The sequence below is a fragment of the Carassius gibelio genome, chromosome B3, assembly GCF_023724105.1.
Source record: "Carassius gibelio isolate Cgi1373 ecotype wild population from Czech Republic chromosome B3, carGib1.2-hapl.c, whole genome shotgun sequence".
NCBI lineage: Eukaryota > Metazoa > Chordata > Actinopteri > Cypriniformes > Cyprinidae > Carassius > Carassius gibelio.
The window spans coordinates 50748888-50770495 of record NC_068398.1 but is presented as its reverse complement, the minus strand read 5'-3'; the positions used below and the strand labels follow the sequence as shown (position 1 = coordinate 50770495).

The 21608-nt window shown below is 36.3% G+C and overlaps 1 protein-coding gene across 1 annotated transcript; it reads right to left on the bottom strand.

The window, feature by feature from the left end:
* Window positions 1–1526: 1526 nt before the first annotated feature.
* LOC127951813 (gastrula zinc finger protein XlCGF8.2DB) lies at window positions 1527–20104 on the bottom strand. Its single transcript, XM_052549859.1, has 3 exons — window positions 20014–20104; window positions 19348–19479; window positions 1527–4584 (listed from the first exon to the last, which is right to left on the bottom strand). Exons 2-3 carry the CDS (start codon window positions 19430–19432, stop codon window positions 3536–3538), a joined length of 1134 nt encoding a protein of 377 aa, XP_052405819.1. The 5' UTR covers window positions 19433–19479; window positions 20014–20104; the 3' UTR covers window positions 1527–3535.
* Window positions 20105–21608: the final 1504 nt, after the last annotated feature.

The following is a 21608-nucleotide window of genomic DNA, read 5'->3' as shown; positions in this document are numbered from 1 at the left end:
CATTTTCTCCTCTGCTAAAGAAACTCTTAAGACTCTTAAAAGTCCTCGTCTGTGCTCCTAACAAGTTTGACTTAAGACCTCTTTTAAGGGTTAAGATGCTTTCTGAATTACTTTTTTCTTTACTAGGATTTTTTCTTTAATTTTAAGAGTAATATATTTGTTAGTTCTGTTTGTTGTTTCAGGGTTAGCATCATCTGATGTCCTCTGAGGGGTTGGCATCTCTTTTCAGGTGTTCTGGATCCAATCAGCTCCCGCAAGACTCGTTGACCATTGGTGTGAAGTAAGATCTCACGTGCGGGCTATTAATTTATTTGAGTGAAATATATACAAAAATATTTGAATATTTTATAGGAAGTCTATATTACAAAATGATGATTGAATAAATAAACCCTTGCCATACTGTAACCACAGCACTTGCTACTTGTTTCACAATACAGCAGACTGCAGTACAGGGCCTATACATAAAGACTTTAAGACTTTAACGGCAAAGAGGTTCTTTTATTGCCATTAAAGTGAAATTACTGAACCTAATCATAGGAGCTTTATTTAAAAAGTGCTCATAAAAAAAAAGAAATTTAAGACATAGTTTTTTTCATATTAAATCTTCACATGCATTTTAGCTTCTCATTGTACTGCATTGTACTGCAGTTATATTGTATCTGTATTTCATTATACTGCAATCTAGAATTGCACTTCATTGGAATGCAGTTTTATTGCTGTTGAACTTGAATGAACTGCAGTTATTTTTGTAAGGACCGTGGTCAAGTTATTTTTCATATATATCATATACATCATTCAAGTAAGCTCCAAGCCAATATCTGACAAAGTACACAGCAAACCAGTGTAATTTACCTGGCCTTGTCTTGGCATCCATTATGATGTAAAACATTAAAACAAAAATGAGAAATTGTGGCTCCAACGATCCTAGCAGGATTGTCCTCATCTCTGAAAACCCAGGTAAAGAATGAATTAATCTTTTCTGTATCCTATAGCATTTTAGTTTTGTACTGTTTGTAGTGTGATCAACGTTTGCGTAAGTACTAGATGTGTTGGGGAAGAAACACTTAACATTTTAATTACATCACAGCCAACATTTCCATGTGGGTTTTTGGTAGGCTGTCACTTGGGCCCTGCATAGGCAACCCAAATGGGACCTGTACATTTTTGTCTGTCGGCTCCACTTGGGCCCCGTGTGTGTTAAACCATAGGGGCCCACATGGGTCCCAAATGGGTTCTAATAACCGGAGCCAAGGTGGGCCACATACAAAACCCATATAGGGCTCAGATGGGTGATTACACTGGACCCACACATGGCCCCTATATGGGGTTTTTGTGGGACCACAGTGGGTCACAACTGGCCCCCATTTATATTTCTTTATTAATTCCTCTGGATAAAGTTAATGTGCTAATACGCAATAAAACTCTAAATTAAAATGTTTTATTTACCTAAAAAAATCGGTGCTTAATTAGTTTTAAATTTCATGTTAAAATATTTCAAATGTGAAGAAAATGACTTCAACTCAATCTCTAAAACACATTTTTTATTTGGTAAAACAAAATAAAACAGGATAAAAACATGGTAACACTTTCTATTAAGCCCATATTTATAATACATTATAAAGGTATTAAAGGGATACTCCAACGTGTTTTCATATTAAACTATGTTTTTCCCTTAACTAAGACGAGTTGATACATACCTCTCTAGTCTCAGTGCGTGCACTCAATCGCTTTGGCGCGCGGTGACACTTTGAAAGCACTTAGCTTAGCCCATTCATTCAATATGGGCCAAGCAGAGAAGCTACCAAACACCTCCACGTTTTCCCAATTTAAATACAGTTACTCGCGTAGTGTAACTCGATCTAGGACGGTAACACAAAACAAAACGTTGCGCTTTTCTAAGCATGTAAAATGGATAACTATATTGTGTGGCGGAATACCATGGCAAGTGCTTGTAAGCACTTCGTCTTGGCGCAGTAATATCTTCACTAGAGGGAGCGGGGGTCCGTGACAGGATTTTTCACGAGTGAAGATATTATTGCGCCAAGACGAAGTGCACTTGCCATCACCAATCATCGCAAGACTCATTGATGCATAACACAGGTGCTTTTAGATTATAAGAAGATAAAAAAACTTTGAGATACTTATAAATAAAATAAAATCTTGGATTGTTACATTATGATATTACCCTAAATGATATAAAACATAAAAGGCATACAATTAAATCAATTTAATTGTTAGCTTTTTTAGCTACACATAACTGCATAAAAATAAATAATTAGCAAAATAAAAATAAATAAATAATGTAACTATAAATATATCCTAATATAGCCCAAATGTGGCCCATCTGGGACCCACAAATAAACAATAATGGGCAGCCTAACTGGGGCCCACAATTGTACCCAAGCTGGGGCCCACATTCAGCCCATCAAAGTGCCCACTCTGAGCCCATGTCCAGTTGAAACCCACATAGCCCAGATAAATCCCATGTGGGGCCCACATGGACATGTTGGCTGGGATTTTGCTAAAATGAACGAAATGACTCGAAAAAAAGATTTGTTCATTTTGCTGAACGAGACTCAAAAGTCTGAGTTGGTAAAATGATCCGAACTTCCCATCACTAGTGCTGGAGCCTCCTTCTGTAGAACTTCTCCTCAAACGTTAAGTAAGAGCTGGGGGGAAACATACAAGTATCTTTTGTTGCTAACGAAGGGCAGAACTAAATGGAAAAAAAAATTATATTTCAACCAAATAAGACAAATTTGGCCACCTTCATCGTGTTCAGAAGTTTTCAACCCCCAACTCCTAATGCATCTTGTTTCCTTCTGGAGCATCAGTGAATTCTTGAATCTTTTTAAATAGTTATGTTTGAGTCCCTCAAAAGTCCTCAGTCTGAAAAGATGAATCTCAAAATCATAAACTCACTGCTTGAAAGGGTTCAAATATGCAAAGATGCTGGAAAACTGAAGAATCTGCAGGACCTTCAGGATTTTTCTGAAGAACGCAGCTCAGTTTAACTGTTCAGAAGAAACAAGGGACTCATGCACAACCATCACAAAACGGAAAGACAGTCGAGGATCATCAGGTGACCACACAGAGTATTAAGAACCAAGGGTTCCCAAACTTTTGAGTGGGGTTATGTGGACTAAATGTTAATATCTTTTATGTACAATATCTTACTCAGGACAGTACTAAATAAAAAAATAACATGCATTTAGTATGATCTCTCTTATTTTTTGAAAATTACTCATTTTCACAGATTCTGCAAAGGGTGCCCAAACTTTCAAGCCCCACTGTATACACACACTTGTTCAATATTCCTTTTTTATTGAATTTTTTATTTAAATAAATGTTGCTTACAATTTCTAAGTTCATTTGGACTTAATGTAAATATAAATGCTTATTACTTGAAACTACAGCAAAGGAGATGGTCAGATGTAGCCTCAAGATAACATAGGTGGATAATGTAGATAGAGGTGAATGTTGAAAATAAAAGGTGTACAATCAGATTTGGTTCACACTCAGCAGCAATGAACGTTCAGTCAGGTTTGCAGGTGAAGGAATTCTCTTCAGCGTGATCTCTCATATGATTTTTCAGACCACATTCAAGACTAAAACTCTTTCCACACAGATGACATATAAAACATTTTTCTCCTGAGTGAGTCCTTGTGTGGTATTTCAGGCTTACTTTATGCGTGAAACTCCTTCCACATTGACCACATAAGAACCGTTTCTCTCCGGTGTGAATGGTCATGTGGTATCTACGGCTTAGTTCTGTTGTGAAGCGCTTTCCACATTGATCACATGCAAACCGCTTCTCTCCTGTGTGACTTCTCACGTGGTTATTATGAGTGTGTTTATGAGCAAAACTCTTTCCACATTGAGCACATGCGAACCGCTTCTCTCCTGTGTGACTTAGCATGTGTTTATTAAGACTGGGTTTATGAGCAAAACTCTTTCCACACTGAATGCAAGTGTAAGGCTTCTCTCCAGTGTGAGTGCTCATGTGGGAATTAAGGTTGCATTTATGTGAAAATTTCTGTCCACACTGAGAGCAAGTATAAGGCTTCTCTCCAGTGTGAGTACTCATGTGGGAACTAAGGTTGCCTTTATGAGTAAAACCCTTTCCACACTGAGTGCAAATGTAAGGCTTCTCTCCAGTGTGAATCCTCATGTGGACTTTCAGGTTTTGTTTTTGAGGGAAATTCTTCCCACACTGTGGGCAGGTGAACAAGCTCTCTTCACTGTGAGTTCTCATGTGGTAAATTAAGTTGCCTTTATTTGTAAATCTCTGTCCACACTGAGAGCAATTATAAGGCTTTTCTCCGGTGTGAATTCTCATGTGAATTTTAAGGTTTCCACTTTGAGTGAAACTCTTTCCACACTGTTTACAGATAAAATGTCTCTCTCCAGTGTGAACTCTCATGTGGAGCGCAAGGTTCTGTTTTCGATTGAAACTCTTTCCACAAAGACTGCAGATTAAAAAACTGTTAGATTCCATCTTTTTCCCAATTTTTAAATCATGATCTTTCTCATTCTGCTTTTTCTTTTCCAAATCATTCAGCTCTTGACTCTCCTCAATCAGGTCTAGGAGAAAAAAAATACAAAAACAGATTAAAGCATCAAAGTCTACTGGAAAAAAAAGACTAATGAAAAAATTGTTACTTGTAATCTCAGTAACTCTTTGCTTTTTAACATTCAATCTGACAGTTATCAAAATCCTTGCGAAACAGCATGACAAGTTTTATTTTCCAGCACATTCATTTGGACAACATGAGAATTATATTGCCATTTGTGAACAAACATTAGCACAGTTTAAGTCTTATCCAGAGTGTGAATTAACCTACCATTATCGGGGTATTGCTCTGTCACTTCTTCTATGACCATCATGGTCCACTACCATATCAATCCCCACCGCGATCGCCAAGTGCAACGTGTTGACCACAGGTTTCACTGATGTTATGTTTGTTTTCAAATTCAGTTTAGTTTTAATTAGTTTTTAAAGTGTTTTTTTTTTTTTTTAAATGCTTAGTTTTAGTTTAGTTTTTATTAGTTTTAGTGTTAGTTTTTGTCATCTTCTATACAGAATTCACACCCTATACAAATACCACAGCTGTATTTTTCACACACTATCCTAAATTTACCCTATACAGTTAATAGCCTACTCGATCTGGTTTGAAGCAGCAAAGATTTAGTGTAAAAGGGAAAAAAATGACACAACATTATTTAATTTTTGAATCATAGCTAATGTAGTGTTTTGACATCGACAACCACAACCAATAAGTGCATTTTACTTCAAACTTGCGACTAGCTAACTTTCTAAAAAAGGCTCAATCGCTTCTCAGGTCGACATTAACACACTGACAAAATTATATTCAGAATTTAAAATATTTTTATACCACTTTTTAATTTGTGATCAGGGCCGATGCTGGTCAAATGGGTTCCCTAAGCAGGACTGTATTGTTGTGCCCACCCTCCCTCAAATATTATGGAAAAAAAAGCTACTATATGGGTAAAAACAGAAATGTAATTAAATAAAAAACAGTTACCTATGGATATAACTTTATTAATACACCTCTTAAACTCTGCAGACCCAGTACCGGGTCGAGATGTGACGTCATGGAAAATCCCTTTAATTTTTAAAGGGATGCACTGTACCCAGAGCCCCATATGTGGCACTGTTTGAAAGCTTATAATGTCTATTTTCTGCAGATATGCATCACTTTGACATATATCTTATTATAAGAAAGTTATTAATACTTAATTTAGACTACAACCCCCCTTCGGATTTGTATATTATTGAATATTCATATTTTTCATATCGCTGAAATATGACACACTTGTGCAAGTCATATATCAAATGAAAGCTCTCATTCCCAGGAATAAGGTTCCATCGTTATTTTTATTCTATTTTCATCAAATATTCAACAATCGTCGAATGAATAACGAGTTATGGAATGGTCTTTTGTAAACAACAAGTGAAACATCAGAATATTTTCTGCGTGAGCTGCAGCAGATAGCGTAGATAGCCACAAACGCTATATCATCTTTTACCTTAGGTTCTCCTCTACAAAATGAGCCCATTTACAACGTTTTCTTTGGTTGTGTGCCTGAATAATCCCTTTCTATTTCTTGTATGTGCAAAACACAACAAAGTACAGTTATGGTATTCAAAAATTCAGGAAAATAGTAAAACATTTGTTGATGCAGATGACACTCTCAGCTTTCCGCTGATATGTCGCGAGCTGAGATCGGCCAATCAGCGGCTGAGATATTACAGTGTGAACGATTAATGACGTGTGCAAAACAAAGACAGTACAGCAAGGACAAATCACAGCAGAGACGCACCACACAGCAGCGCGTACGGACTTGTTTGTAACTCAGAATATGGCTTCAAAAAAGGGAAAAGAGCCCCAAAAGAAGGTTTTTGTCGGACCAGAAGCAGTTTTGGAGGAGTTAGATCGCCTCACTGACACCGATTCGGAGAGCGACGCGAGCTTCGACTCAGTGCGCGAAGCAGCCTTCATTGATGGAGAGGATCCTGAACTAGATATGTAAGTAAATGTTTATACTCAATACAAATGTTTTTGAGATGTATCATGATTTGTTAGCATGATCTGTAATGTAATTTATTATCATGACCGCGCGTGCTAGTCGAATGCGCTTTGTTCTCCATTGCGCGTTACCCAGTGGCTATTATAACTTGGTTGTTTGTGTTCTCCGCAACTGGAAAACAATTGGAAACTGCTGTTCAGTTGTCTATGAGTTTAGCATTTTTATCGTAATTTATTACCATGATCTGCAATGTAATTTATTATCACGACCGCGCGTGCTATTCGCTTTGTTCTCCATTGCGCGTTACCCAGTGGCTATTATAACTTGGTTGTTTGTGTTCTCCGCAACTGGAAAACAATTGGAAACTGCTGTTCAGTTGTCTATGAGTTTAGCATTTGTATCGTAATTTATTACCATGATCTGCAATGTAATTTATTATCACGACCGCGCGTGCTATTCGCTTTGTTCTCCATTGCGCGTTTCCCAGTGGCTATTATAACTTGGTTGTTTGTGTTCACCGCAACTGGAAAACAATGGGAAACTGCTGTTCTATGAGTTTAGCATTTCTATTGTAATTTATTACCATGATCTGCAATGTAATTTATTATCACGACCGCGCGTGCTATTCGCTTTGTTCTCCATTGCGCGTTACCCAGTGGCTATTATAACTTGGTTGTTTGTGTTCTCCGCAACTGGAAAACAATTGGAAACTGCTGTTCAGTTGTCTATGAGTTTAGCATTTGTATCGTAATTTATTACCATGATCTGCAATGTAATTTATTATCACGACCGCGCGTGCTATTCGCTTTGTTCTCCATTGCGCGTTTCCCAGTGGCTATTATAACTTGGTTGTTTGTGTTCACCGCAACTGGAAAACAATGGGAAACTGCTGTTCTATGAGTTTAGCATTTCTATTGTAATTTATTACCATGATCTGTAATGTAATTTGTTAGCATGACCGCGCGTGCTAGTCGATTGCTCTTTGTTCTTCATTGCGCGTTGCCCGCTGGCTATTATAGTTGTTTGTATTTGCCACAGCTGGAAAACAATACGAAACAACGGTTCAGGTGTCTACTAGTTTAGCATTTGCAAATGAAAACATTCGCATAAACTCTGTTTATTTGGTATTACAGACCGAGTTCATCGGATGAGGAGTGGGTACCTTCAAAAAGGCCAAGACACACAACCCATTCAGCTGCCCCAAGCACACCTGGGCCCAACACCTCCCCCACCACAACTCCAACCACCACTCCAACCACAACCCCCACTTCTTCTGGGCTGCGCAGAGGCAGAGGTAGAGGTAGAGCTAGAGCTGGATCTTCAGCACAGGGGAGAAGTGCTCAGCCAGCTGCTGTTTCTGATGAAAGGTGGCATGATGTAACAGAGGCAGACGAGGACCCAGCTGTAATAAACTTTATGCCTAAGCGTACTCCAGGCCCTCAGCTGATCACAACAGCAACATACTCCCCACTTGACCTTTTTCAGCTGTTTTTCACTTCCTCTGTTGTGGCGACAATCATAAACAATACAAATGAGTTTGCTGCAAAGAGGGCAGAGGCTGGAAAGAAATTCCTTTGGAAAGTCCTTACTGTGAAAGACTTTTTTACCTACCTTGGCATTGTAATCTATATGGGATTGGTGAACGCTAAGAACATTGCTGACTATTGGGCAAAGAAGGACATTTATAGTTTTCCATTCCCACAGTTTGCAATGTCAAGGTCGCAGTTCCAGGTGATTTCTTGCAATCTTCATCTTTCCAACATAAAAGATGATGAAGAAAATGCACAAAAGAAGGGAACCCCGGACTATGACAGATTATATAAAATACAGTATTGTTCAAAATAATAGCAGTACAATGTGACTAACCAGAATAATCAAGGTTTTTAGTATATTTTTTATTGCTACGTGGCAAACAAGTTACCAGTAGGTTCAGTAGATTGTCAGAAAACAAACAAGACCCAGCATTCATGATATGCACGCTCTTAAGGCTGTGCAATTGGGCAATTAGTTGAAAGGGGCGTGTTCAAAAAAATAGCAGTGTCTACCTTTGACTGTACAAACTCAAAACTATTTTGTACAAACATTTTTTTTTTTCTGGGATTTAGCAATCCTGTGAATCACTAAACTAATATTTAGTTGTATGACCACAGTTTTTTAAAACTGCTTGACATCTGTGTGGCATGGAGTCAACCAACTTGTGGCACCTCTCAGCTGTTATTCCACTCCATGATTCTTTAACAACATTCCACAATTCATTCACATTTCTTGGTTTTGCTTCAGAAACAGCATTTTTGATATCACCCCACAAGTTCTCAATTGGATTAAGGTCTGGAGATTGGGCTGGCCACTCCATAACATTAATTTTGTTGGTTTGGAACCAAGACTTTGCCCGTTTACTAGTGTGTTTTGGGTCATTGTCTTGTTGAAACAACCATTTCAAGGGCATGTCCTCTTCAGCATAGGGCAACATGACCTCTTCAAGTATTTTAACATATGCAAACTGATCCATGATCCCTGGTATGCGATAAATAGGCCCAACACCATAGTAGGAGAAACATGCCCATATCATGATGCTTGCACCTCCATGCTTCACTGTCTTCACTGTGTACTGTGGCTTGAATTCAGAGTTTGGGGGTCGTCTCACAAACTGCCTGTGGCCCTTGGACCCAAAAAGAACAATTTTACTCTCATCAGTCCACAAAATGTTCCTCCATTTCTCTTTAGGCCAGTTGATGTGTTCTTTGGCAAATTGTAACCTCTTCTGCACATGCCTTTTTTTTAACAGAGGGACTTTGCGGGGGATTCTTGAAAATAGATTAGCTTCACACAGACGTCTTCTAACTGTCACAGTACTTACAGGTAACTCCAGACTGTCTTTGATCATCCTGGAGGTGATCATTGGCTGAGCCTTTGCCATTCTGGTTATTCTTCTATCCATTTTGATGGTTGTCTTCCGTTTTCTTCCACGTCTCTCTGGTTTTGCTCTCCATTTTAAGGCATTGGAGATCATTTTAGCTGAACAGCCTATCATTTTTTGCACCTCTTTATAGGTTTTCCCCTCTCTAATCAACTTTTTAATCAAAGTACGCTGTTCTTCTGAACAATGTCTTGAACGACCCATTTTCCTCAGCTTTCAAATGCATGTTCAACAAGTGTTGGCTTCATCCTTAAATAGGGGCCACCTGATTCACACCTGTTTCTTCACAAAATTGATGACCTCAGTGATTGAATGCCACACTGCTATTTTTTTGAACACACCCCTTTCAACTAATTCAACTAATTGCCCAATTGCACAGCCTTAAGAGCGTGCATATCATGAATGCTGGGTCTCATTTGTTTTCTGACAATCTACTGAACCTACTGGTAACTTGTTTGCCACGTAGCAATAAAAAAATATACGAAAAACCTTGATTATTCTGGTTAGTCACATTGTACTGCTATTATTTTGAACAATACTGTAAAACCCCTCTACACAGAGATTGTTTCTGCTTGTAAGGCATATTTTCACCCCAATAAGCAGCTATCAGTGGACGAGCGCATGGTTTCTTCGAAAGCAAGGATTGGCCTGAAGCAATACATGAAGCACAAGCCCACCAAATGGGGCTACAAATTGTTTGTCCTTGCAGACTCCAACTGTGCATACACTTGGAACTTCTTTGTTTATGAAGGAAAATCCTCATCAGAAAGTGGGAAAGGCTTGAGTTATGATTCTGTGATGCAGCTTCTGGATTTCAACACTCTTGGTCAAGGCTATCACATTTTCATGGACAATTTTTATACAAACCCAACCCTTTTTTCTGATTTGCTGATGAAAAACACACAGGCATGCGGCACCATATGTCCAAACAGACAGGGCTTCCCTAGAACCAAGGAAAATGACCTCAGCAAAAAGGCCAAAAGAGGGGAAATCCGGTGGATTCGAAATGGGAAGCTCCTTTTTGTGAAATGGATGGACACCAGGGAGGTCACCATGTGCTCCACAATTCACAAATCCTTCAATGGTGACACTGTAAATCGTCGGATAAGGACTGCAGAGGGTGGTTGGAGAAGGGACCAGGTTCCTGTTCCGGTAGCCGTTTTGGAGTACAACAGGTACATGGGCGGTGTTGACCTCTCCGACGCTCTCATTGGTTACTACAATGTACTACATAAAACAAGAAAGTGGTACAAAACTTTCTTTTTTCATTTTATTGACATTGCTGTTGTGAACAGCTATATTCTACACAGCGAGCTGTCAAAGCATCAAAATAAGACCCCTCTGACCCAAAAAGTATTCAGAGAGCAGCTTATTTCAGAACTAATCAGTGGTACCACAGCACAAACGACCTCATCACATGCAGCTGCATCCACATCACATGCACCAGCCCAAAAGTGCCTGCCGGAGTATTTTGGCAGTGATGCCACAGCTGCCCGGAGAGTCTGTGCATTATGCAAAAAGGAGGAAAAGAAAGTAAAGACTCCCGTATACTGTGCTAAATGCAACGTTGCACTCTGCTTGGTATCTTCACGCAACTGCTTCAAACGCTGGCACACCAAGGGACACTCAGACTAGTTTTTTTTTCTATTTTTGTGGTTTATTTTTATATAAACCAAAAAGTTCTTCAAGAGAACTTTTTTTTTCTTTTTACGTTTGAACAAATATGTTTGCACAGTTTTATTTTTTTAAGTATTAGTTTTATTTTATAATTTTGCACATTTTATTAGACTTGATTTGTTTTCAGATTTTGAGGCAAATGTTTGCACATTTTTTATTAGTAGTATTATTAGTATTCATTTTTTACAAATTTGAACAATTTATTTGACAGTAAGGTCAGTATTTGTTTTTTTTTACAATTTTTGGTAAATGTTTGCACTTTTTTAGTAGTATTATTAGTATTATTTAATTACAAATTTGCACAATTTATTTGTCAAGGTCAGGTTTTGTTTTTATAATTAGGTAAATGTTTCCACGGTTTTTTACTTATTTTCTAAAACACTTTTTATACAATATTTATATTTGAAAATTGCTCTTTTGCTGTTGAATATTGCTTTTTTTTTTTACTAATTCTTTATATATTTGTTTGAAAAATGTTTGATTATTGAAAAATAAAAGTCAAAAAGTACCACTGTGTGTCATTGCTCTTTTTTATATACCGATTATGATTCCTTCTGAGAAGAAAACTTGAATATATGAATAAAAGCCCTGGAAAGTCATGTTGCTATTGTTATCAACAAGTAAAAGTATGATTTCTGTGGTAAGAGGCTTTGTAATACGTTGTTATTGCACTTTTGACAGGTGGGGACTAGGTGTCTTGAATTAGAAAAAAAGTGTATTTTACCACCCTTCAGTTGAATAAGAATAATTATTGCATAAAACATGATAAAGACAAAATTCTTTTTTGTAGCGTCTACTGTCATCTGCTGGTAACAACCAGAACTACCTGCAGTTTGATAGAGCACACAGGGCCTGAGTTATCCGCGTTCAAAGACAGTGTTTAGAAAAAAAATATATATATCTCCTTGTATTGAGGTGGTTCATCATATGAAAAACAACATGAATAATAATATTTGTCACAAACAGCAGCTTTTTATGTAATTTCAAAGGGTTTTCTTTAAAATAATATAGATATTCCATTTATTCCACTATATGTAGTTATGGGGATACTTCAAATTTGGGCAGGCAGAAATTGTATACAAAAAGGGTATTATTCCTTCCTTCAGTTGGAATAGAATAACTTTTGCATAGATTATGATAGAAACAAATTTATTTTTTCCTCTATTAGCTGACATGTGCTGGAAACACAAGAAATAGGTCTGAAGCTGCTAGGCCCTTCATTTCCTGAGCTATGCAATTTCAAACTTCAGCTTATAATAAAAAAAAAATCAAAAAGCACCTTTTTTCCCCCTATTTATTATAACACAGACAACATATAAAATCATTTTTATCCATTTCAACAGTGTTTTATGTAATTTCAAAGGGTTTCCTTTAAAATGATACCAAACTTCTGCATTTACACCTCTGCATGTAGGAATGGGAAGCTTTTGAATTTGGGTAGGAAAAATCCAGGCGGAAATCCCCAAAATAGCATTTGTGCTTATACAGGTGTCTAATAATTGTTTTTATAATCTCAAGCATGGTTTATTTTTGTAAGGGTTGTGGTGTCCACGTGTTTTTTGTCGAAGAAAATTATAGAGGCTGTGTCATCTATAGCAAAAAGGTGGCCAAAAATGAAAGATTAAGTGAATATTTGAATTAAATGTCAGTAGCCTAAACAAGGATTTGATTGTCCTGTACGTGTAGCAGCAGCAGTTACTTGGCCTTTGGCTCCCTTTGCAGGCATTTGTAATAATGTGTACATGAATTGTTTATTTTGTATTAGCCTACATTATGTATTTTAACAGTGTTATTAACCTGTTAACTGTCACCCGTCCACTCTGTGGGACGCCTACATTTACTTCACTATATTAATATTAAATCTAATCTAATTTTGACAAACTATATATCGTTGGAAAGGTCTAAGACTCCCAAATATATATTTTACCAATTTTTTTTGCAAAACATTATGTAGGAAAAGTAATAGATTAATTTATGACAAGAGTGCACCCTACTTTATAACTTTTGACCTTTGACCTTTGTTTAAAAAAGAAGACTTCTTTGTTGCCTCGTTCTCTATCACATTTTAGAAATCATCAGAAGTTATATATCGACTGAAAACGTAAAATCTCAAAATTCATCCTTTAAAACCCATTTTAAAGTCAGACATTGCATTTCCATGTAAATGGTACATCATCATGTTACAAAATATTTTCATTCATGAATTATAAAAATGTAAGTTTGGATCGTGAACTATAAAGTCAATGTTCAAAAATGTGAGTGACAGTTAAGGGGTTAACCAATCATTATCGCCTCATTGTTTTTTGTATAATGCATTTTAAGTCATTTTAAAGGCCATTGATGGTGTAGGTCTATTTTTATATGGCATTGATAGCATTAATCTCATTTAGGTATCCTTTTAACGTACAATGATCAAGGTAGCATATATAGTCCATAGGGACACTGAGTTCTTTGTGTAACCTGTGCACATAACTGCTTTAGGCTGAAAAACTACTTCTAAAGAGGAATCATGTACCAGGAAAAATTTGTTCTGAGACAGTCCGTACCAGGGAGAGGTGCATGAGATGTACAATACTGCCTACAGATGCAGTGTTTATGCAAGTGGTACACATTGAAAAAACTGTTTTAGGACAATGTAAGGTTGCGATAAAAACTGGGATAAGGAATAGGTGGCAAGAACCAACATGTATGATGGCCCACAGCCACATAATTTAGAACCTGCCAGACGTGAGAGAGGCAAATGAGGAATTGCCAAGAACTGATGGCCATCAAAGCCAATTAAATGCATGGTCCGAGGAGAATGAGTGGAGATTTGGTGAAGTGTTCTGGTGAGTTGCTATCATTTAACAATGCAGCAATGAGCACTGGAGCTAGTCTACGGGCAGCAGTGCACAATAACGACACACACATACATATACATTATATATATATACACATTATATATATATACACACACATTATATATATATATATATATATATATATATATATATATATATATATATATATATATATATATATATAATTTATTTATTAATTTACTTTTTGTTTTTTTTACTGTCAATGGATAGTGTCGGTAGTACTGGTAAACGTTGTCTTTGTCATCTAGAAATAGAAGGCATCATGCTAGCTACATGGGCGTTTCTAAGCGTTTATCTCTTCCTCCGGTGAAAATGTTGTTGCAAACATAGCCGCGTCTCTGTCACTGTGTTTGGCATGTGCTTGTGTGGGTGCTGTCCCATGGAAACTGCATTGGAAAGCTTGTGCTGTACAGAAGTGAGTGCGATTTGGTCGATATCTATCTATCTATCTATCCGTCCGGCTATATATATATATATATATATCTCTCTGTATTTATCTATTTATCTATAATCTGAATACTCTCGTCTAATACTCGTCTCTCTAGTCACTCTCAATGCTCTCAAGGCGGCTTTGGTAAATTCTGTCCCCAACGTGACGTGATGCAATGCATTGTGGGGGAAAGGAGAATTGTTGCAAACCGCTGTAGTAAGATAGTACGTACTTTTTCGTATTATATTCCGTTTTGTGATAGCCAACAACATAAAATACAATGGATAACAGTTTAAATGTTTATTACCAACAAGCAAATTGCACAAATTCATTGAAAATGTAACCCTGCAACACGGCCTTTAAAGCAATACAAAGACAAAACTCTGTTTGGTTTTTCATTCTCAGTCTATAAATTGTTCTTGAACTAGAATTTCCACGACACATGTATAAGGTGTGCATTGTAATCAATTATTATTAATTATTACATCAATTATGATCATTTGCATTCCGATGGAATGGCGCGTCATCCCCTCGGAGGGGAGGGTCTGTGTGTGTATGTGTGCACGCGCGCACATATGTAAGAGACGCATGAGTGACAGAAAGACGGAGGGAGAGCAGGGAAAGGAAATGCAGCTGAACGAATACACTGCGTGTTAGAACGAATAACGTTAAAAAATTAAAGACCTTGACAAAGACGAAAACTAAGGACATTTACTCTATAATTTTATTTTAGTAAGTTTTGCCAAACACACGTTACAGTTTAAGTCAGTTTTTTTTTTTTGTTGTAATATATGCCTCGTTTTTATTTTTATTTCATTTAACGACAATGTTTTTTCCCACCTACTTTCCGTTTTTTCATTCATTTTTGTTACTTAACTGATATTTCTGTCCCTTTTACCCCCTGTAATTTGAACTATGGTCTTATCTCACATCAACTACGAAGCCAGTAAGATCGGCCTATGTATCAGCCTGGAAAAATCAAAGAACATGAAGATCGGACCTACAGGCGTGCCAGTCATCACTGTAGGTGTGATATCTGGAATCAGATCGGCAAAGCTTTTCGATGCATCCAGTACATCTGAAGCCTGTTTTATAAAAGACAATCAGAAAGGTTTGAATAAAAGTCCAAATTCAGACTTGAAATAACCTAACATGAGACTACGCTTTCTACACAAGATTTTCCAGGTTTCTGCGTTCTCGCTATTATACACTAGGGGGGCGCTATCATGCACTAACCCTTTAATATACTAAAAATTTCTCTTATAGTACAAAGGGCTGTGCAATATTGAAGAAAAATGTGATAACTTTTAAAATGAATGCTATTCGATATCTGATATGATAATGATTTAATTCCACATGCTCATATGAAACCCAAACACAGTGGTGTGAAAAAGTGTTGGACCCCTTCCTGATTTCAAATTTTTTTGCATGTTTGTCACACTTTGTTTCAGATGAAACAAATTTAAATGTTAGTCAAAGATAAGTAAACATAACATGCTGATTTTAAAAGATTTTTTATTATTAAGGGAAAACAAAATCCAAACCTTCATGGCCCTGGATTAAGAAGTGTTTGCCCCCCTGTTAAAACTGTGGTTTATCACACCCGAGTTCCATTTCTTTAGCCACACCCAAGCCTTATTGTATTACTGCCACACCCATTCAAAATCAAGAAATTCTTAAATAGGACCTGCCCGACAAAGTAGACCAAACGATCCCCAAGATCTAGACATCATGCCGAGATTCAGAAACAAATGAGAAAGTACCATATTTTTTGGACTATAAGTCGCATCAGTCAAAGATACGTCATGATGAGGAAAAAAAACATATATAAGTCGCACTGGACTATAAGTCGCATTTATTTAGAACCAAGAGAAAACATTACCGTCTCCAGCCGCGAGAGGGCGCTCTATGTCTTCAGTGTAGACTACAGGAGCAATGAGCAGCATAAAGCGGCATCTCGCGGCTGTAGACGGTAATGTTTTCTCTTGATTCATTTCTCTTGGTTCATGTCAAATTAATTTTGATAAATAAGTCACACCTGACTATAAGTCGCAGGACCAGCCAAACTATGAAAAAAAAGTGTGACTTATAGTCCGGAAAATACGGTAATTGAGATCTGTCAGTCAGGAAAACGTTATTAAGCCACACAGTTTTTGGACTCCAGCGAATCACAGTAATAGCTATTATTCACAAATGGCAAAAACATGGAACAGTGGAGAAACTTCCCAGGAGTTGCCGGCCAACCAAAATTACCCCAAGAGCACAGCGACCCCTCATCCAAGAGGTGACAAAAGACCCCACAACAACATCCAAAGAACTGCAGGGCAGGCCTCACTTATCTCAGTTAAGGTCAGTGTTCATGACTCCACCATAAGAAAAAGACTGGGCAAAAATGGTCTGCATGGCAGGATTCAAGACAAAAACCGCTGCTCAGCAAAATGAACATAAAGGGTTGTCTCAGTTTTGCCAGAAAACATCTCGATGATCCCCAAGACTTTTGGGAAAACACTCAGTAGACTGACGTGACAAAAGTTTAACTTTTTGGAAGGTGTGTGTGCCATTACGTCTGGTGTAAAAGTAACACCACATTTCAGAAAAAGAACATCATACCAACAGTAAAATATGGTGGTGGTGATGGTAATGTGAAGGTCTGGGGCTGTTTTGCTGCTTCAGGACCTGGAAGACTTGCTGTGATAAATGGAAACATGAATTCTGCTCTTTACCAAAAAAAGGAGAATGTCCAGCCACCTGTTTGTGACCTCAAGCTGAAGTGAACTTGGGTTCTGCAGCAGGACATTGATCCAAAACACCAGCAAGACCACCTCTGAATGGTGGAAAAACTAAATGAAGACTTTGGGGTGGCCTAGTCAAATCAAAAGAACCGAAAACAACAATGAGGAATCGATTCCCATCAATTCCATCACCAGGAATTGGAATCGATTCCAAAAATTGTGGAATCGAACAGCCCTAGCGCTGTAACAGACTCATTGCAAGTTCCCATAATAATAAAAACCTTCATTTAAAAACTGCATGGTGTGTTTACTTGTGTTACCTTTTACTAATATTTACATTTGTTTGATGATCTGAAACATTAAAGTGAGACAAACATGCAAAAAAAAAAAAAGAAATCAGGAAGGGGGCCAACACTTTTTTCACACCACTCTGTGTATGTGTACACAACTATTATATATATATATATATATATATATATATATATATATATATATATATATATATATATTATATATTAGGGCCGGGACTCGATTAAAAAAATTAATCTAATTAATTAGAGGCTTTGTAATTAATTAATCGAAATTAATCGCATTTTAATCGCATATAAATATTTAATCTGAGAACAGTGAGAAGTAATTTTTTTTTCACAGGGATTTATAGTATACCATTGAATAATGACTGAATACATAAGCTTAAGTAACAAAATATTGTTTATTTTTGTTCAACCAAGTCTAGCAGACCAGTGCAATTTTTGCCATTAAGTGTAGCAATAGCATATTTAGAAATAATTTAGAAATAGTATGTTTCAGAAATTCAGGAAGCTTATAGGTGCTGGAACCTTTTGTAAACTGTTTTTTAAGTAAAACACAATACTGTCGATTACATTCAGAACATTGGAAACCCTGACAATTAGAAAACCTCTCTCTGTTGCTTCAGAGGCTATAACATACTCAAGTCCAACTCTCAATAACCTTGGCCAAAACAATAAAGAGCTCAACATAAACTGCCAGTTGCACCAACAAAATAATACATAGTTCAACATAAAGTGTAAAGTCCACGCTAGCTGCTATATGTTTTGCGTTGAGGTGATACTTGAGGTTCGATGTGCTGCGATGATATGCGAACGCTAGTTGGTGCTGCAGTATAATCGGTCCGCCGAAACTCAACCAGTGAGAAACGTTCCGCGGTGCAAAAATAAGTTATTAAAAATGCGGGAATTTTTTGTTGTTGTAATTAATTAATCTTAATTAACGCGTTATTTTTTGTGTAATTAATTAATCTCAATTAACGCGTTAAAGTCCCGGCCCTAATATATGTATATAGTTGTGTATGTATCAAAAGCTCCTGTAAAACCACAACAAATTCCTTGTGTTTGCACTTGGCGAATAAAGCTCATTCTGATTCTAATTTAACTAGCATACATGTTTCACTTTTTGTGAGAAGAAAGCACCCCTACAACAACTTCTCAAAGTGAACCGTAGTGCTTTACTCTAGCATTTCATAAAAATGTAATTTTAACTTTAGTGTGAACATTTTAACGCTAGTTTAGGAATGAATAATAAAAAGGAAAAATAAAACACAGCTTAGTCTTCACTCCAGTAACTCACTGATTCTATTTCGGATTTTTTTTTAATTCTATTTCTTTTTTTTATGTGACAGGGCTGTAATGCTTTTGAGGGAACGGTTTAATATTCACTAAAAGGTTCAAAGCAAACCACAAGGTTGGACTTTAAATTCTTCCCTAGCATTTCTCCATTCCACCAATGTGACGGGACAGGCCTGAACGAACCGAGCAAAATCATCTACATCCAAAATATCTTTCCACAGAATCACTGGTTTGGAGGATGAAAAGACAAAAATCACTTCGTGACGACAAATCATGAACATGAATGACTTTCATTGTTTTCAGTTCAGAAGTTGATATTGGGAAGTTAACAACAAAGCTCATATTTATGGTCTTAATTGGTTTTATTTAATGCATGACATGTACGAATGGAAGTTGGATCTTCTCAGATTCTCTTGAAGGCAGCTTTAGTATTTGTCTGGTCATGTGATCTCAACATGTTTTACAAATGAATCTCCATTTCAGACGAAACCACTCAAATTTGGACACTCACAAAACACTTTTTAAATATATAGACTGACATTTTAATCATTCAATGAGAATGAAAACCAACCTGTTTGTTCCCCAGTCTCTTCTTGTTTCAGACTGAATACTTCTTCAATCCTGAAGTCTTCACTCTCCTCTTTAATAAACATCATCTTGATAATCGTGTATCACATGGATCTAAGGTTCTTCACCTGGGAAACTAAATGATCAGTAGATTACAGTCGTTAGATTACACTTCAATGACTTTATTTGCAGCTGGTTCGCAAAAATAGTTTGTAGTTCTTGTAGCATTCACAGTTTAGTCGTGAGCATGCGGTTATTTGATGCAAGACTATTAATTGCTTCAGGGCTGCTCTGAATTAAATTTTAAAGATCAGAAATGTTAACAATCTCATGTCAGAAGAGAGAAGAACAGAGACAAATATAATTGTATAATTATTATTTCACAGAAAGAGCTACTGTAATCTAAATTAAGATGAAAACGCTCTAATCTTTCTTTCAGATGATTCTGCATCACTTTTTTCATTCATGTGTTTTCTATAAAAATGATTCACAATATCGAGAGAGAAATGAGAAGCAGCTTTTCTTTTTTTGATCAGTTACTGATGCGCTTAACTCGAGCAAATAACGAACATTAACGTCAGATAAATCACTTCAGTCTCACATTAAACAATAAATAAGACTTTTTACATCGTTATCGTTGACTTAAAAACTCTGAAAGGGAAAAACAAACCTTTCAGCCGAATCACAGACGGAGGAGCGAAGCACAGCCTTATGACGTCACAGCACCCCTCCAAAATAAAAGTTCAAACGCCAATGACAAGTGCTGGAAATATTAACAGACAAACAATAAAACTCATGTTCAGAGTTTTATTATTTTTTAAATATATGTTTAAAAACACGTTGTCTATGTGTGCTCTGAAAATAACTGCTAAAGAAAGATTGTGCAGCACAGTATTTAATTTATGACTCTGTCTAAAAGGAAAAACGGTAATCTATATCAGCTTTACCAATTAAACAATAAATAGGTAATGAGTTATTAGTTATACAAAATCAGAAGTGAATTTTTAAGTGAATCTGACACAGATTGTTGTTTCCACTTATTACTCAATTTCAGTTATTAATGCAGTTCTTATATTATAGTGTTTCTAACAATATATTGAACTTTTTAATAATATTACAGTATTTTTATTAATATAACATTAAATATTAAATATCTACATATGTATACTACGTGTACTAGTATATAAACTGTATACTTTTTATCAACAAATTTGAAAATTATAATAAATTTAAGACTTTTTTGCTGCAAAATTGGTTTATGGCAAGGCAAGTTTATTTATATAGCACATTTCGTACACAATGGTAATTCAAAGTGTCTTACATAAAAGAAAGTAAAATAATCATTTAAAAAAAGTAAAAATTAAAATTTACAAAAAATTAAATTATTTAAAAACGTTGGAAAAAAATAATAATTATAATAATTATATATATATATATATATATATATATATATATATATATATATATATATATATATATATATATTTAAAATAAATTTAAGACAGTGCAATCATTTTGGGTTGCATTAAATACAGTGCAATCAGTTCGGACATCGCACAGTGCTCATTCAATAAATGCACAACTAAACAGATGAGTTTTGAGTCTAGATTTAAAAGTGACTAATATTTTAGGACATCTGATCTCTTCAGGAAGCTGATTCCAACTGCGCGCAGCATAGTAACTAGAGGCGGACTCCCCTTGTTTTGTGTGAACCCTTGGTATTTCTAACTGACTTGATCCTAGTGATCTGAGTGCTCTGTTAGGTTTATATTCAGTGAACATATCTGCAATATAGTTCGGTCCTAGGTCATTTAGTGACTTATATACGAGTAAAAGTACTTTAAAATCAATCCTAAATGTAACTGGAAGCCAGTGTAAGGACCTGAGGACTGGTGTGATATGCTCAGATTTTCTGGTTCTAGTCAGAATCCTGGCAGCAGCGTTCTGGATGAGCTGCAGCTGTACAATGAAGATCATTTTTCCAATATGAAATTCACAGAGAGATTTTTTTAACAATTCTCACTAGCATTAAATGCACTGAAAGAAAAAAAAGTCATGGTCATGGTCATTTTGCTGGAGTGGTAAAATCTTTAATTGGATTTCTGCATCTGTGAAAAACTAAGATTCACTGGGGTGTCACTAATTTCACCTTAACAGTTTATGTATGATAGTCAATATTTCTCCAATTTAAACTAATAAGTTATTTGACTTTGTAAGGTATAAAATTAGGTCTTTGTACCCCTGGAGTCAGTGGTTAAGTGATGA